The following is a 15,421-nucleotide window of genomic DNA, read 5'->3' on the forward strand; positions in this document are numbered from 1 at the left end:
CCCTCCTTTTCCATCCTCTCTGACCTTTCCCTCGGCAGGTCCCACCTGGTAGTTTTATTCTTCGTCGTGTGTGCTCCAAGTGGGTTATAAGTGTGTTGTTTCGGAGTGTTTTTAATACTGTGGCCAACTTTTAACCTGTGCATGCGCATCCAGTGTCTTCTCTGTGTTTTAAGAATCGCCAACTGTGTTTTTTAACTTTTTGGTGACTTTTTTGACTGTCCCCAATGAACGTCTAAGTGTCAGTGTATTTTTACCTCCATTTTCTCCCCTTACTCTGTTTTATGTTCCCCTTTTTATCTCCTTATGTATGTATTATTTTATTCTTGTTTTAGTTGTCATGTCACTCGGCTGAAGAGCGGCGGATTGTGCTGCTGACAGCCCTCCCCTGCCCATATGGGGCAGGGGAATGAAATCACAATAAAGAAAAAAAAACTTCATGAATTAATGCCTCGGTGAGGCTAAATGTTCTGAGCTGAAGCTGTTACAAGAATTTTATTATCTCATTATACTGTAATACAGAATGTATGTCATGTCGTACATTCTCGAAAATCTACCGTCTTTCAGTCACACTAATGGACAACCTTTGTTTGAAACACAAACGTAGTATCATCTTATTCAGAAGTATAATAATTGTAGTAGCAACCAGAGAATCCTATAATGTTCCTACCACAAAAAATAATAACAAGGAGTTAGTGAAAAATAGAAGCTATCGTAGCTGTGGCGTTAGTAGCTTTACCTTTTAATGGAGCATATCAATAAGAGCATAGGCCATCTCATTAAAAGCATCTGGTCACCAATCAGTGGCCATTAATATGGGGTGTGTTCACCCTTTTCCTTTATGATGTCTTGATCTGTTCTGGAGGTACTTTCCGAAGTCTCTGGATGTCTGTAGAGAAACTGGAGCCCATTCTTCCACGAGAGCGGAAACCAGAGAAGATGATGATGTTAGAAGTTGGGGTCTGGAGCGAAGTCGACGTTCTAACTCGCCCCAAAAGTGTTCATTGGGTTCAGGCTGGAACCTTGGGCAGGTCAGTCAGTTCCATAATTGTTACTGTCCACAAACGAATCCTCGCAGATACAGCTTTGTGACAGGGTACATTGCCCCCGAACTGATCCTCTAATGCACGCAGTACACAAAGCTGTGAAAAGTGTCCGTATCTTTCCGCATCAAAAATGGGACTGCACCATACCGCTCCTCCGTGCATAGCTGTTGACACTACACATGTTGGCAGGTAATGTTCTCCAGGCGTCCACCAAATCCTTCCATCGGACTGCCACAGGGTACAGCGTCATTCATCACGACAAATCACTCGTTTCCACTCGTCCATTGTCGAATGGGGTCACCCTTTACGTTACCTCAAGCGTCGCCTATCATTTATGTCAGCCGGGCTGCTGTTAGCTCTTTGGAACTCACGAGTGGTACCTTCCGTCGATTTTATGTGATTTTTTTTGTTTTTACAGCCGCCCTCCAGACTGCTCGAAAGTCCCTGTCCGTCAGTAGATCAGGTCATCCCATCATCAACAGTGTTCTTGGTCAGCTTTAGATGATTTGAAATGCCTGTGATGGATTTGGTACTCAGGAGCTTCCAAAGACTAGTCCACGTTCGAATCCATTGAGCTCTCTTGACCAATACTTTCTACATCTACATCTACATGACTACTCTGCAATTCACATTCAAGTGCTTGGCGGAGGGTTCGTCGAACCACAATCATACTATCTCTCTACCATTCCACTCCCGAACAGCGCGCGGGAAAAACGAACACCTAAACCTTTCTGTTCGACCTCTGATTTCTCTTATTTTATTTTGATGATCGTTCCTACCTATGTAGGCTGGGCTCAACAAAATATTTTCGCATTCGGAAGAGAAAGTTGGTGACTGAAATTTCGTAAATAGATCTCGCCGCGACGAAAAACATCTTTGCTGTAATGACTTCCATCCCAATTCGCGTATCATATCTGCCACACTCTCTCCCCTACTACGTGATAATACAAAACGAGCTGCCCTTTTTTGCACCCTTTCGATGTCCTCCGTCAATCCCACCTGGTAAGGATCCCACACCGCTTTCTCCTGTTGTTTCTTCTCTTCTGGGAACACAATACTACCCGCATCCTTTTATACTGGTGTATTCGCCTCTCGTGACATCTAGCGGTCAATTCTGCATTCTGTGTCGGTGTCCGGATACTTTTGATAAGACTGTGCATGGTATGGTTCAATAAAAACTACCCTCTGCCATACACTAGGCAAATTTTCTTGTTCTTAATCACGAGGACAACCAGAACTACTAGCTTATTTATACACAAGAAAATTTTCGCTGAGTGTGGAAACAAACTTCTGTCTTGGCTTAACAGGATTTGTTGCACAGATTGTAGACGTAGAGTTTAATCAGTTAACCATAAAACTGAGGAAATATAACAGAAGTTCGATACTTATAAAGGTTTGTTCAATAAACGTTATATTTTTCGCTTTGTACATTCTTAGGCCATGGCACCATCGTACTAAGCTAAAAAGGGCACAAATATACTGAGCAAAAGGTGCTAAAAGACTCAAATAGTAGTCGTAATTCTGTCAGCAAAGGACCTGGAAGAGCAGCTGAACGGAATGGACAGTGTCTTGAAAGGAGGATATAAGATGAACATCAACAAAAGCAAAACGAGGATAATGGAATGTAGTCGAACTAAATTGGGTGATGCTGCGGGAATTAGATTAGGAAATGAGACACTTAAAGTAGTAAATGAGTTCTGCTATTTGGGAAGCAAAATAGCTGATGATGGTCGAAGTAGAGAGGATATAAAATGTAGACTGCCAATGGCAAGGAAAGCATTTCTGAAGAAGAGAAATTTGTTAACATCGAGTATTAAGTGTCAGGACGTCGTTACTGAAAGTATTTGCATGGCGTGTAGGCATGTATGGAAGTGAAACGTGGACAATAAATAGTTTAGACAAGAAGAGAATAGAAGATTTCGAAATGTAGTTCTACAGAAGAATGCTGAAGATTAGATAGGTAGATCACATAACTAATGAGGAGGTACTGAGTAGAACTGGAGAGAAGAGAAATTTGTGGCACAACTTGACTAGAAGAAGGGATCGGTTGGTAGGGCATATTGTGAGACATCAAGGGATCACCAATTTAGTATTGGAGGGCAGCGTGGAGGGTAAAAATCGTAGAGGGAGACCAAGAGATGAATACACTAGATTCAGAAGGATGTAGGTTGCAGTAGGTACTGGGAGATGAAGAAGCTTGCACAGGATAGACTAGCATGGAGAGCTGCATCAAACCAGTCTCTGGACTGAAGATCACAACAACAACAATTCTGTCACAAGTGATATACCCGTCTGTAAAGCAGTCTTACTAAAATTTGTATAAATAATTGATTGACTGTTACAAAAATAAAAAAAATGTTATTTCTGTATTTTAGTTTTCACTACTCTTTTACAGCGAGTATTGTGCGGCTTGACTTCAACTGGTAGATGTGACGTTTAATTGCGCCATGAAAACAATCTGTCTTTGCAGACAAGTCAGCCCGCTCCCACAGAAGACTCCAGAAGGCTACCGGATAATTTTCGGGCGGCTGCTCAACACAGACCCTAGCCAGTTCGATCTTGCTTCTGCCATCAAGTACCTGTTTATGGTCATCGACGCAGTGCTTAAGGAAGATGGTCTGATCCCTGGTTTTATAATTGTTTACGATATGACGGGTGTCTCCCTCGGTCATCTGACGCGGATCAACATCGCAACAGTGAAGAAGTACTTCATGTATGTTCAGGTAAAATAGTGGTTCAGTCACCATGCTGAAAGTTCTTTAGTCGAGATGTACCAATAACCATCTGCACCTGTGTTTTTATGTGTATGCACGGAGGTCTGTTTGACTTGCATGATTCCATTCTGCGCCGTCGCTTTGAAACGTCACCTTTGGAAAATTATAAATGACTGTGCTGGTAAACCTCTTACGTTATTTGATTTTCAAACAGCTGAGCAAAACTGAACGTACTCAGACATTTCTCTCTTTACTTATTCTGATCAACACTAAACTGACACACAATATTTTTTTTTTAGCGCAATGCAGTCTGACTTTCAATAATCCCTACAAAAGAATGGCCCTGACTAACAATAACCTATACCTTTCATGAATCACTTGCCTCACAAAAATCTTCGTTACTCGAACTAGTGCAATACAGTGAGCGCCAATACTGCCAGCTAAATAAAAGATTCAAACTACGGAAGTCACTAACTACTGATAGGCATAGTCAGCAAATGAAAGATTTCAATAGAGAACAAACAATGTATTTACCTTAATATCAGTTCATGAAATCCAGTTCTTACAAATTTCCTTTTTCTGGCGGGCACACGTCCAGATCGTTCGCTCTCAAATTCTGCCATCCCTCTTCCCACATCCACCACTGCTGGCGACTCACCTCCAACTGCGCAACGCTATATGTTCACATCCAACTGCCCAACACTACAATAGGAAATATTCCAACAATGCAAACCAGCCACAGACTGCATACAGCACAGTCAGTGATTTTCATACAGAGCGCTGCGTGGCGTTACCAACATAAAAACCTAAACACCTTACTTACATAGAAAACCTAAACAGCCTACTTACAGCTTTCCTTGATAAAATACGGTAATAGTGTGCTGCGCGTCTCCAGATCTTGATTTTGACATTCTACATGGAAAGTCAAAGAGGGAAATATACGAGGGGCGTTCGGTAGGTAATGCAACACATTTTTCTCCGCCAGTATCGGTTGAAAAAATACGAAATTGATGTGGGACATCGTGGAATATTCCCGCCTCAGCATCTGTAGTTCCATGAAGTTCCAATAGGTGATGGCGCTATAAGTGGCCTTCAAAATGGTGTCTGTAACGAAGGTGCGTTCCAAGCAGAGAGCTTTCATTGAGTTTCTTTTGGCGGAAAACCAGGGCATCGCAGATATTCATAGGCGCCTGCAGAATGTCTACAGAGACCTGGCAGAGAACAAAAGCATGGCGAGTCCTTGGGGGAGGCGTCTGTCCAGTCTCCAGCGTGTCGTCCAGTCGCACACAGCTGTGGCTCCTGCAATGTTGGAGCGTGCGGACACTCTCATCCGATCTAATAGACGGATCCCCATCAAAACACGTCGCTGCTCAAACGGACGTCTGTGTTCTCAGTGCTGATACAATCGTCCACCAGTTGGGGTACACAAAGGTGTGTGTGTGCTGGGTACCTCGCTGCCTAACAGAAGACTATAAAGAGCAACGAAGGACAATCTGTGTGTATTTAGAATGAGATTTTCACTCTGCAGCGGAGTGTGCGCTGATATGAAACTTCCTGGCAGATTAAAACTGTGTGCCCGACCGAGACTCGAACTCGGGACCTTTGCCTTTCGCGGGCAAGTGCTCTATCAACTGACCTACCGAAGCACGACTCACGCCCGCTACTCACAGCTTTACTTCTGCCAGTACCTCGTCTCCTACCTTCCAACCTTTACAGAAGCTCTCCTGCGAACCTTGCAGAACTAGCACTCCTGAAAGAAAGGATACTGCGGAGACATGACTTAGCCACAGCCTGGGGGTTGTTTCCAGAAAGATATTTTCACTCTGCAGCGGAGTGTGCGCTGATATGAAACTTCCTGGCAGATTAAAACTGTGTGCCCGACCGAGACTCGAACTCGGGGGCAAGTGCTCTACCAACTGAGCTACCTAAGCACGACTCACGCCCGGTACTCACAGCTTTACTTCTGCCAGTACCTCGTCTCCTACCTTCCAACCTTTACAGAAGCTCTCCTGCGAACCTTGCAGAACTAGCACTCCTGAAAGAAAGGATATTGCGGAGACATGGCTTGCTTGCATCTTAAGAGGCGATCGTGACAATTTCTGTCGAACATCGCCACAGGCGATGAAACATAGGTTCATCACTTCGAACCGGAAACAAAACGTCGGTCCATGGAATAGCGCAACACCATCTCTCCTCCAAAGAAAAAGTTCAAACCCGCACCCTCGGATGGTAAAATCGTGGCGACGCTCTTCTGAGAATCTGAACGTGTTATCTCGTTTGACGTCGTCTTTCATGGTGCAACGATCAACTCTGATGTGTATTACACTACCCTAAGGCAGTTGAAGAAACGACTGCAGCGTGTTTGTCGCCGCAAAAAGAAAACGAATTTCTCCTCCTTCACAAGTCTGTGCAGCCAAGAGGAGCTCACAAAACTTCTTTGGACCGTTCTTCCTCATCCACCCTACAGCTCGGATCTCGTACCTTCCGACTTCATCTGTTTGGCCCAATAAAGGATGCACTCCGTGGGAAGAAGTACGTAGATGATGGGGAGGTGACTGAAGGAACAAGATGTTGGTTTCGAGGTGGGCCTGTAGAGGGGTACCATGCGTACATACAGGCCTTCCCAGTAATATACGGTGTACCGTAGGTCTCTAGAAGAGCGTAGCGTTCCAAAGGATTGGCAAAGGTCACAGGTCATCCCCGTTTTCAAGAAGGGACGTCGAACGGATGTACAGAACTATAGACCTATATCTCTAACGTCGATCAGTTGCAGAATATTGGAACACGTCTTATGTTCGAGTATAATGACTTTTCTGGAGACTAGAAATCTACTCTGTAGTAATCAGCATGGGTTTCGAAAAAGACGGTCATGTGAAACTCAGTTCGCGCTATTCGTCCACGAGACTCAGAGGACCGTAGACACGGGTTCACAGGTAGATGCCGTGTTTCTTGACTTCCGCAAGGCGTTCGATACAGTTCCCCACAGTCGTTTAATGAACAAAGTAAGGGCATATGGACTATCAGACCAATTGTGTGATTGGATTGAGAAGTTACTAGATAACAGGACGCAGCATGTCATTCTCAGTGGAGAGAAGTCTTCCGAAGTAAGAATGATTTCAGGTGTGCCTCAGGGGAGTGTCATAGGACCGTTGCTATTCACAATATACATAAATGACCTGGTGGATGACATCGGAAGTTCACTGAGGCTTTTTGCAGATGATGCTGTGGTGTATCGAGAGGTTGTAACAATGGAAAATTGTACTGAAATGCAGGAGGATCTGCAGCGAATTGACGCATGGTGCAGGGAACGGCAATTGAATCTCAATGCAGACAAGTGTAATGTGCTGCGAATACACAGAAAGATAGATCCTTTATCATTTAGCTACAAAATAGCAGGTCAGCAACTGGAAGCAGTTAATACCATAAATTATCTGGGAGTACGCATTAGGAGTGATTTAAAATGGAATGATCATATAATGTTGATCGTCGGTAAAGCAGATGCCAGACTGAGATTCATTGGAAGAATCCTAAGGAAATGCAATCCGAAAACAAAGGAAGTAGGTTACAGTACGCTTGTTCGCCCACTGCTTGAATACTGCTCAGCAGTGTGGGATCCGTACCAGATAGGTTTGATAGAAGATATAGAGAAGATCCAACGGAGAGCAGCGCGCTTCGTTACAGGATCATTTAGTAATCGCGAAAGCGTTACGGATATGATAGATAAACTCCAGTGGAAGACTCTGCAGGAGAGACACTCAGTAGCTCGGTACGGGCTTTTGTTAAAGTTTCGAGAACATACCTTCACCGAAGAGTCAAGCAGTATATTGCTCCCTCCTACGTATATCTCGCGAAGAGACCATGAGGATAAAATCAGAGAGATTTGAGCCCACACAGAGGCATACCGACAATCCTTCTTTCCACGAACAATACGAGACTGGAATACAAGGGAGAACCGATAGAGGTACTCAAGTTACCCTCCGCCACACACCGTCATGTGGCTTGCGGAGTATGGATGTAGATGTAGATGGAGTAAGACCGTCACATTGAACGAAGATTATGTTGAAAAATAGGGTTTTGTAGCCAAAAGATAATACGGTTATAGGAATCCTCTATAAAACCAACTTGCTTTCAGAAAAAAAGTGTTGCGTTACTTACAGAACGCACTTCGCATATTGGTCTTCTCTAATTGAGCAAAGTAAGGAATGAATATTGGCCCTGCTGTATTCTCCCGAATAGGATTGCACTCAACCACTTATTTCGATTCTGGAGAAATACAAAAGTGAACTAAAGATCATTGAAATCCTTAAGAGTAACAAGACCTTATCAAAACATTTACTATTTTGACAACTACTTGACAGTGTATGTATTCATATAGTTCTTTCCATCATCAACATTTCTGTCTTCTCACAAAATAAAGGAAACTGAATAAAACGCTGGGACCTAATTCAACACTGACAAAGACTTCGAGGGACATCACTGCAGAAAGTAATCGATACATGGACAAACATGTATTTAACAGAATGAGATTTGCACTCTGCAGCGGAGTGTGCGCTGATATGAAACTTTCTGGCAGATTAAATCTGTGTGCCGGACCGAGACTCGAACTCGGGACCTTTGCCTTTCGCGAGCAAGTGCTCTACCAACTGAGCTACAGCTACCCAAGCACGACTCACCCCCCCCTCCCCCCCGTCTTCACAGCTTTAGTTCTGCCAGTATCTCGTCACCTACCTTCCAAACTTCACAGAAGCTCTCCTGCGAAACCTTACAGAACTAGCACACTTCGCAGGAGAGCTTCTGTGAAGTTTGGAAGGTAGGAGACGAGGTACAGACAGAACTACAGCTGTGAGGACGGGGCGTGAGTCGTGCTTGCGTATCTCAGATGGTAGAGCACTTGCTCGCGAAAGGCAAAGGTCCCGAGTTCGAGTTTCGGTCCGGTACAAAGTTTTAATCTGACAGGAAGTTTCATGTATTCAACAACCTGCCAAAGCCTACCCTGTCAATCCCATAAAGGTATCGACACTGAGTAATACAATATTTAGAAACCTTAGTATGGTGTTCTTAATGCTTTGGGTGTTCTATTCAGTCTCCTCGCTCTTGAACACAACGCACAGAACTTTCGTAAAACCATGTTGTTTTGTTTGAACAAACAACTGTAAACAATAGATGTGTATTTGACCCGTCGGTTGTGCGCAGGCAGTGTTAAGTAGTGGATCTACGAACGTAGTTTGTCGACCTTGTATAAAAGTGGCAGTGGAGTCACAGTTCTAAATTAAGTGTTCAAGACATTCACCAAAATGTTTTGAAGAAGACAAAAGTGTTTGAGAAACCTGTTCCGCACACCTTGACTCTTTCTTTGGGATGTTGTTCAACTTGCACGTCGCATTGGCTTCAGTGTCGGTTATGTCGCCGAAGCGTTCACCTTTCTTGTCAGTTTCTGTGCTTTGCCGTTCTATGGTAGGTTCATACTAATAACACGAAACCTCGTCAATTGTGTTGATTTTCTTTTCAGACAAGAACAGTCCGCATTTTTCATTTCAGTTAATTCGTGGCAGGCGCCAACGCGTCGTTTTGTTCGGGAGTCAAGGTGTGCAGAACAGGTTACTCAAACACTTTTGTCTTCTTTAAAACATTTTGGTGAATGTCTTGAACACTTGATTTAGAGCTGTGACTTATCACGCCTGCTCACAACCGATGGGTCAAATGCACATATATTGTTCACAATTGTTTGTTCAAACTGCGCTGATCATCCCTTATAGGCCAGGAACAAAATCAGTTTTGGAACTTTTTGGGCGGGCATAGCATTAACACCCCTCTACTACGGTGGTTTCAGATCACACATATACTACTGTTGGGTCGGATCCGACCAAAGGGGGAATAACTGAAGAAGTGTACGTACCGTATCGACTGACGAGGACGTGCCCCTGGACGATAGCATGGAGCGGCCTCTAGGTTAGCCGTGGCGCGAAATACAACTTGGAACTGGGTCGCATACGACCCACCGTAGTAGAGAAGGGTTAAATGTCACGTAGGTCATGTGGCGGAGAACTTGCTCTTAGGCAACTCCTTCTACTCCATGGAAGATCATATCTTTACAAAACTTCGAAAATTTTATTTTTTAGTTTATTTTGTATTGTAATTAGAACTGGCACTGTAATACAATAATCTTTCGTATTGTTAACTCGTGTAATTGTATTGCACTTAAGTTAAATGAAATGGACACCTTTAATTTCTCTGCGCATCACAGAGACCACTCTTCCTGGGATCCATGGAATTCGAGTAATATAATGTAAAATTCAATGTAGAAGTATGCCCTGTACAGGTCTTCGATGTGTGGATCGGTGGCTAAATTGGCAAGTGCTAAACTACAAATCCAAAGGTTCAAGGTACATTTCTCAGCCAGTCATGTGATTTTTTTCCTATCACTTCTGGCAACGATTGGGTAATATGAAAATTGTTAAGTTCTGTCGTCGTTCACGTTAATCTGCGGACCCCACTAGCTGGGTAACTCAGTTTGAAGGTTAGAGGAAGACAAGCGACATTCCTCCTCCAATACGATGGTAACTACAAACTCTCTTATCCTTTGAGGATGGCTTTGCCTTTGTAAATGCCCTCTGAAACTCTATATTCAGCTTACTAACGTAAGGTTAGATTAACACATTATAGCATACATATCCGTGAACAGCGTGAAGTGAAAATTTCTGTTGGCAGCCTTGTGGAAGCTGTTCTCCGCGAGTTTCGCAGTACTGATATAGGGCCATACAAAAGTATCATATGAAATGAAATGTACGTTGTTTACTTCTTTTCCCGCTGTGCTCTGCAAGAACCGTGGATTGTGTTTCATGTAATATAATACTAAAGTACATCGTAACAATAAATCTTGCAAATGTTAGCACTATTCCCACATATTACAACAAAATATCACTGCCAGGTCATTCTAAAATGTCTTATAGGAAACCTGTGTCGTTATTCTCGTTCAAGAACGCGTTAAGAATAAATAAAAATTTAATTTAGTGTGGTTGCTGAGTATGCTTTCTAATACTGTCGTTTGTGTTTATTGCAGGAAGCAATTCCACTGCGTAGGAGAGGAATCCACGTAATAAATGTGAATTCTGTCATCACCAGTATTATGAGTATAATTAAGCCGTTTATGAGTCAGGAGCATATGCAGGCGGTAAGGTTTTAGTTTACACTTCCAAATAATTCTGTGCCACAAATGTTCGGATATTAAAAGAAATATTGATAATGCAAGATTGTTAATTAGCCTACTAATTGAGAAACATAACTGTAATCAGTATAGCTACGCAGTTTTAGATGAACAGCAGATGGATAAAGTGGTGGATTTTCTGAAAATTGTGTCAGATGACAATCTAAAATCTTTCTAACTGTCACACGTTCTTTACAAATAATAGAATCTATCTTTCACTGAAGATAGACAGCCATAAATGTAGTTTACATGTACAGTTTATCAGAGTCTGCAATAATCTACATTTTGACTCCTTCCACCAACCCAAGGATTATCTCACATGATAGATTCAACATAAGACGATGTGATACTAAATGAACTAATATGAAAATGACGTTAGGAAATCATTTATCTAAATAACAAAGGAAAATAGCAAGGAAAAGAAAATTTAATGTTTTACTTTGCTTTTCAGCTACATTTTCACACATCGAACAACTTCGAAGAATTTTACAAGCATGTACCACAAAGATTATTGCCAAAGGACTTTAATGGAGAAATGACCTCCTGTGATTCCCTTCACAGTAAGTACAGAAACCTTCCGGTGGATAATTTTTCAAATTCCTTTCCTCGTCAGTTATGTTCCATGGCAGTAGTACTTTGTTGAATATTAACTGATATCGTTATGTTTATTTTTATAGGTGAAACAATAAAAAAACTAGAAAGCTACAAGGATTGGTTCCACGACGAAGAGGCCCTAAAGTCAGATGAAAGTAAACGTGACATCAGGAGTGTGAATTTGAATAACGGCTACAGTACAATTGGGTCATTCAAAAAATTAAATATAGACTGAAATATACAGCTTACATGAATTATGCGCAGCTTCTGACTGCACTCTGCTATATTGCGTACTTTCGTAACAAAAGCTTCTTTGTATCCAGAATGAAAATTCTTTGTACATTACAACATGACTCAATGGAATTTATTGACAGAAAAACTGCAATCATTCATCATTGTTTCTCATCACTTGTGTAAATATTATTTTAAATAAGGTGTCTTGAAGTAAGATACATTCTGCAAATTCTCTGGCTCCTATCCAACATAGGATTAAGATTTTAAATCCTAACTGTTAAATAGAGAAGAACACTGTAACATCGGCTGTAGTTAATCAGGCAATACAGTTTCAGAGATGTGCTTTCTGTAGACAGAAAACATTATGTGCATACTGGTATCAGTAAGTTATCTTTGTAAGAAGCAGAGTTTTTACACCAAATATACACGTTGTTATCCTTCCTTTCTGCAGTGAAAACATTCCCTGCATTTGAAAACTACAGACAGTGCAACAATCTTATCGATATACTTTTGGCAGTTACAAAAATACTTCACAGAATATCAGTAACAAATCTGGTAAATATCTTAGTTTTTACGTGTTAATCTACATTTTCTTTGTGGGATCTCACTGTGCATTGACTGAATTAATAAGTCATAAACGAAAGATTTATTGTTAAACCCAAAGAAATTTACTGTCACAAAAATTAAATCTACTCTCAAGACGAAAGATAGAGACTGAAGAGGAAATATGATCACTCGCCTTTTTGTGCCTGCTAATTTCAATAGAAGATACACTGTGATTTTTATTGTTTCCTTGTGTCACTTGTCAAATGGTCCCGCAAGAGAAAAGTAAAGTAGACAGTAAAAGACCACAGTGTGCAGATGATTTGAAAGGTACAATTGTATGTGCTTTTTGTGTGTTCCTGCATTTCTATTGCTTTGTAAGGCCATTACAGTTACCTCCAAAATGGGGACTGCCTATCAAAAATTAGTGGAATTTAGGAAACTGTTTTAACCATAAAAGCAGGGCTCTGATATCAAAAATTCTGATTGCCCTAATTTCTGAAAGGAGCATCAGCCTTAATGAAAAGAAACGATACACGGATCGATCTTTTTCTGTATTTTTTTCAAATTTCTCTTAAAGTGAGTGTTTAATCGAAAAAGACAAGATTTCCAGAAATATAGAACGCTAGATTCTGCTATAGAAAAGCTTCGTCAGAAAGTGGTAATGTTCATTCGTTTTTAAAATACTCGTTTCGACGCTGTAAAACTTACAGCATCTGAGAATTGGTCAATTTGACGCAAACATTTTACAAGAGAAAAGTTGTAAAGGATCAAATTCTGTCTTCAGAAAGACGAAAAAAGGGACAAAAAACTTGGCAGGTAAGTACGTATCGTCGTTATTCAGTCGTATGTAAAACACAACGTTAGCGAGCAATATAACTTTCTAATTTTCACTAAATCAGTTTTTCCTACATTCACATTTTTATTTTTGTTACTGTTACATGATCCATAAGCTACACATTATAAAGATAATTCTTTTAAAAACAATTAAATTAGTGGAATAACATGATATAGCGGACAAAAGATTTGTTTACAAGAGTGTTAGTGAAAAGAAATACGTTAGGCTTGTAGTTGCTTTATTAGGATTGAAATTTAATTCAGTTAAAAATAAACTACATGTGATTATATAAAACTGTTTCAGTAATACAATAAAACAAAGTATCTTCACTTAGAATAAAGATTACTGTTTAGCTCTTCCTCATTTCAGAGCAGTACTTCTCTACACGCTTGGAGGATGAGGGCCTAATTGACATCAACTCTATCAGAATGAATTTTCACTCTACAGCAGAGTGTGTGCTGCTATGAAACATCCCAGAAGATTAACTCTAATTCTTCCATTTCTTCTATATACATATCCTCAGTGGGATTTCTTATTCTTCCTTCCAAATTTATCAGTGTCACAGTCATCAATACCAATAATAGGTATGTCAGTTGGAACGAAGGTGCAAGAGTGGGCTCCGATGAATTAGAGCTCAGTTTCGAGAAATATCATTTTTTCAGAGTTCTGGATAGATATGCTGTAGTTCTAATGGTTTTCTGTACAAAGGTGAATAGTTCCGCAGAATTTTGGGAAGGAAACAATAGTAATCGGAAAAATTTTATCTTGTAAAAAAATGATTTGCCATTTGTGAAAAAGAAGTACGATCACAATTCTGAATGTATGCCAACAGTTTTGCAGAAAACCCTAATGACTTTTTCAGATAACAGTTTATGATATACCTTCAATAATCATTTTCACTTCAAAAAGTGTACAAATTCGCACTAGGGTTCTGATGACAGTTATGGATATCACCCCAAGAGTTCTATTGAAAACTCTAATGACATTTTCTTGTGCAAATAATAGTGTATGAGGTAACTGCTATTGTGAGGGACTTCCTTTCACGACATAAAAAAACAAACTCGTACAACAGCTTTGATTACCGTTCCGAACAGCACCCCAAGAGTTCTACCGAAAACGGTCAGTTAAAAACATACTCCAACTCGGAAAACATCATCTTCGGGTAGCAGAACAGTCTGATTCCCAAGTCGTTAGCTATCTCCGCAAGTTTACATACACTGTCGCTCAAAAGATTTTGAACATTTGTGATTTTGAGGAAAAAATGCAAATTAGAAACGGGAATGTTAGGTATACTTCTAAGTCATATTTGTAACAATCTTTTATTGAAACTAAATACACGCAGCGAAATTCTATTCTCCTCAAAGTAGCCTCCTTTGGCTTTAATCACTGCTCTGCATACGTGAGAATCTTCTTCGGGGTTTCCTCGGTGATATGCCGTAATTCCTCTTGTAGTCGTCCATAGGTGACGAACGTTGGTAATAAGCGTTGATTTAACTACTGTATCCAAGCGATCCCAGCGCAGTTCAATAGGCCTACAGTCGGGGGATTCGGGCGGCCAGATCATATTTTTCAGTTCCTTCTTTTTTTCTAAATTTGCCAAATATGCTTTATACAGTTTTGAAAGGTGTTTAGGGTCGTTATCTTGCTGTAGGACGAATCCCTTGAGAATAAAACATCTTCCGCGTGGTTTTGCATGATACTAAATGCGGTGGTGGTCCGTTGTGCCGTCAGCGGCTCGTGCTCTTGCGGTAGCGTTCTCGCTTCCCCCGCACGGGGTCCTGGGTTCGATTCCCGGCCGGGTCAGAGATTTTCTCTGCCTAGAGATGACTGGGTGTTGTGTGACTTTCATCATCATTTCATCCTCATTCACTCGCAACGTAGTGGCGTTAAAGAACGTGTGGGGCGGCGGCCGAACCGCCCGGCGAGGGGTCTCCCGGCCACCAATGCCATATGCTCATTACTATTACCATTGTGCCACCTCGCTCGGTGTAGGAGTCAGACGCGACGTTGACTGATGCCTTTGACACACATTTTTCAAATCTAATGGCATATTTAATGACTTTACTTCATCTTCGCAGCACAGGGCTGCTACGAACTTCTGTCCAGCATCATCAGTCTCGCCGGCCGCGGTGGTCTATCGGTTCTGGCGCTGCAGTCCGGAACCGCGGGACTGCTACGGTCGCAGGTTCGAATCCTGCCTCGGGCATGGGTGTGTGTGATGTCTTTAGGTTAGTTAGGTTTAAGTAGTTCT

General features: G+C 41.4%; 1 protein-coding gene across 1 annotated transcript in view; it reads left to right on the forward strand.

The window, feature by feature from the left end:
* The window catches only part of LOC126100433 (alpha-tocopherol transfer protein-like), a 41,784-nt gene extending 29,824 nt beyond the window's left edge, over positions 1–11,960 (forward strand). The window contains exons 3-6 of the mRNA XM_049911038.1: positions 3,514–3,766; positions 10,818–10,928; positions 11,413–11,521; positions 11,639–11,960. Of these exons, the coding sequence (XP_049766995.1) occupies positions 3,514–3,766; positions 10,818–10,928; positions 11,413–11,521; positions 11,639–11,790 (625 nt within the window). The 3' untranslated portion in view covers positions 11,791–11,960. The remainder of the gene's footprint in view (positions 1–3,513; positions 3,767–10,817; positions 10,929–11,412; positions 11,522–11,638) is intronic.
* The last annotated feature ends 3,461 nt before the right edge of the window (positions 11,961–15,421 follow it).

The sequence above is a fragment of the Schistocerca cancellata genome, chromosome 9 (assembly GCF_023864275.1).
Source record: "Schistocerca cancellata isolate TAMUIC-IGC-003103 chromosome 9, iqSchCanc2.1, whole genome shotgun sequence".
In the NCBI taxonomy this organism is placed as follows: Eukaryota; Metazoa; Arthropoda; class Insecta; order Orthoptera; family Acrididae; genus Schistocerca; species Schistocerca cancellata.